The sequence below is a fragment of the Prosopis cineraria genome, unplaced genomic scaffold (assembly GCF_029017545.1).
Source record: "Prosopis cineraria cultivar Desert tree isolate PC_DT_omini unplaced genomic scaffold, ASM2901754v1 PC8, whole genome shotgun sequence".
NCBI classification, from domain to species: Eukaryota; Viridiplantae; Streptophyta; class Magnoliopsida; order Fabales; family Fabaceae; genus Prosopis; species Prosopis cineraria.
The window spans coordinates 519,399-522,446 of NW_026555339.1; the positions used below are offsets into that span (position 1 = coordinate 519,399).

Sequence of the window (3,048 nt, forward strand, 5' to 3'; positions counted from 1 at the left end):
TTAAATTTGTTTCCAGATTGAGTCTGGGTCTGGGATGTAATTCGTCAAATGCCAAGGAAATGAGGGGGTGGTCATTTAAAGTCATTAACGTTGAAGACTTTCAAGTTTCAGCATTCACATTACTCGTTCTCCTGACTCATGAGCCGCCTAATTTGAAAATTGAAATTGTGAAGGGAGCTAAGCTAAGCATCGAAGCATCCAGATTCCAGGGACAAGAACATTGGTGACGATATTGCAATAAACTACTATAATATACTACTACGAAGTCAAGCCTATCCACGTGAAAATAATTGGAAAATTTGAAGAAACTGCATTCAGTTTTATTACAATACCAAACCATAATCTCAGAAATGCAAATTACATTTATTTCTTGTGTTGAAAAATAATGAGCAACAAACAACTATGAGATTCGTTATATTCCAAAGTAGTCTTGGCTGGTATAAGGGCTGAATGCTTCAGAGAACCAATTGGTCTTCCTCCAATTGCTCCAACCCATCTCCTGGCAAATCTCATCACTGTGGTTGATGCTGAAAGTTGAAATGCAGTGTCTTTTATAGAAACGAGTGGTTCTTTTCATCGCCTGTATTTCCTCACTCGTCTGCTCTATCATCTTCCTCACACTCGGAAGCTTGAATTGCTCATCCGCTAGTCTTGCCAGCCACTTGCATCTTAACTCTGCCGTCTGAAGATTTGACACACTTTCCACATACCCCACAAACGCCATGTTAGGAATCAACGGGTGGATCGTTCCCCTGTTCATTTCAACCCAATCAAATTAACATATATTCACAAATTTGATGACTGTTTGACTTTTTTAATCTGAATGATTACTTACCTGTACAAGGGCATAATCCCTGAAGAGTCCACGATTAAGCTTCGAAATGGGTCAGGAAGTAGAGATTGAAGCTTCTTCTTGCTATCATAACCGGTGGCAAGAATCACCACGTCGGCCTCCAATCTGGTGTCATCTTCAAATTCAAGTCCTCCGCTCCAGAACCAACACTTGGAAGCCTTCTTGAATTGTATCTTTCCTTTGTCTGCCTCAGAGAAGAAATTCTCAGGCAAGATCGCCATCTGGCATGAAGCGTAGTCCTCCACGAATGGGTGATCCGGTTTGAGACCATATTTTTTCAAAGGAAGCTTCCAAGTCAAGTATGATTCTATGAACTTGGAAATCGCTTTTCTCTGTCAATTTTGGAGAAACACCACACCATGTTAGGCTGCTCTGTAATATATAATTGAAGTAAAAAGAGAGGATTTGAAAGTACAATGTACCATTGGGGACGAGAGAAGACAGAGAAGGGCTCTGAACAAGTTTTGATTAGGCCTTTCGTGGAGAAACTGAGAAGACCTAGTGGAAAAAAATAGGAAAAATGGCAATCCCCAAATCCAGTAAGATGGAACAGTCCAATGCATTGTCCTTATCACCATCGTGCAAGGTTTCCCATCGCATCCTTCAACAAATAATAGAAGACCAGTTATCGCATTGCAGTATATTATAAACTTAATAGTATTAGTCCGAGTCCAGAGTTTTTTTTTTTTTTTTTTAACAAAAGAATTTGGTACACAGAAGGTCAACAAGTCAGGTGATGACATGATTCTGTAATGACATTTGTTTGGTTTGACCACTCTGTTCTCCGACTCAGCGTAACAACCATGGGATGGTAAATATTCGATGTACCTGTAGTCTCATTACGTAGAATATAATGTTGTGTTTACAAATACCTGATAATATATATATATATATATATTACCTGCGTTTGCCTCTGCGCACTCCATAGCTAAATCAATGGCAGACTTCTTGTAGCCGACAACAGCAACTCTTTTTCCTCTGAGAAGTTGTTGAGCAGCTTGTTTATCAAGCTTAGCGTAGTCCATTGTATGCAACACTTCGCCTTTGAATGATTCTGGACCTTTGTTTGGTGGGTATTCTACCTTCCTTGGTACGTCTCCGTATTTGCCAACGCACACCACCAAAAACTCAAAAGCATACCACTGTTATCAATAGCATTGTTTATCAGTTTATTTGTGTTCATGACAACTTCTCAAAATATACCAAGCAAATGCATGAAATATTATTGAAGTGATGAGTTGGGTTAGAAGAAGAAATTGACATGTATATGACCTCAAGAGTCTTGAGCTGAGTATTTTGGACAGCGATCTCCCAAACAGGACGGCCACCGAGTAGCCTGCCAAGTTCAGATTTGTTGGTGTGGTCACCATCATAGCGAATTTCTACCACCCTGGAATTGAACCTGACCAGCCTCAACACATCAAAGCGTGTGGCGTAGCTGTGCAAGTATTCAAGTACCTCGAGGTGGGAAGGAAAGGAAGAGTTATCTCTTTGAGGCCAAGGGAAGTCTGAGAATTCAAAGTCACAGCGAGGTGTTTGGAGCTTTGTGGAACTGTAAGAACAATGCTTCCAAACACCCCCAATAGAATCAGTGGCCTCAAACACCACTGGGTTGTAGTAAGATAGCTGTTTGGCTGCAGCAATCCCACTGATACCAGCCCCAATGATCCCAACTCTGGATTCAACAATAACATGGTGGTGGTTTTGAAGCACAGCCATGACGGATTTTGGTTCAACAGTGTAAGAGGCTACGTACGTACACACACAGCAATAACTTAGGAAGCAGCTGATCTAGTGTTTGTGGTAGGAAGTACAATGGTCTCGTGGCCCTATTTATAGATGGAGGTCATTGGGATGACTCTACGTACTTCATGTTTCATGTTAGAATAAAATTATAAGAGGTTATGGTAGGTTTAATATTCAAAGGTTTTGTCCAGTGTTATATATTCTTCCTATAATCGGGCTATTTCTACGACGTCGACGTCAGAACAGTACTGATTGTGCATTTTTATATATTTAATGTATATTCATATGACCATCATTCATTTTCTAGTAATTTCTAAATTAAGCAAGTGGTTTATGGCAGTTTGTGATTGACGGTTTGCAAGTTTACTGTGGATCCATGCAAGTTTCACGTACAATTGGCACAGTAAAACCAGGGAATATCTTGGACGATAGAATAATAAAGTAGTTGA

General features: G+C 40.1%; 1 protein-coding gene across 1 annotated transcript; it reads right to left on the reverse strand.

The window, feature by feature from the left end:
• Window positions 1–375: 375 nt before the first annotated feature.
• LOC129318292 (probable flavin-containing monooxygenase 1) lies at window positions 376–2,572 on the reverse strand. The gene is made up of 5 exons (XM_054963023.1): window positions 2,126–2,572; window positions 1,755–1,995; window positions 1,276–1,454; window positions 836–1,185; window positions 376–752 (listed from the first exon to the last, which is right to left on the reverse strand). The coding sequence occupies exons 1-5, from the start codon at window positions 2,570–2,572 to the stop codon at window positions 413–415; spliced, it is 1,557 nt and encodes a 518-aa protein (XP_054818998.1). The 3' UTR covers window positions 376–412.
• Between the last annotated feature and the right edge of the window lie 476 nt (window positions 2,573–3,048).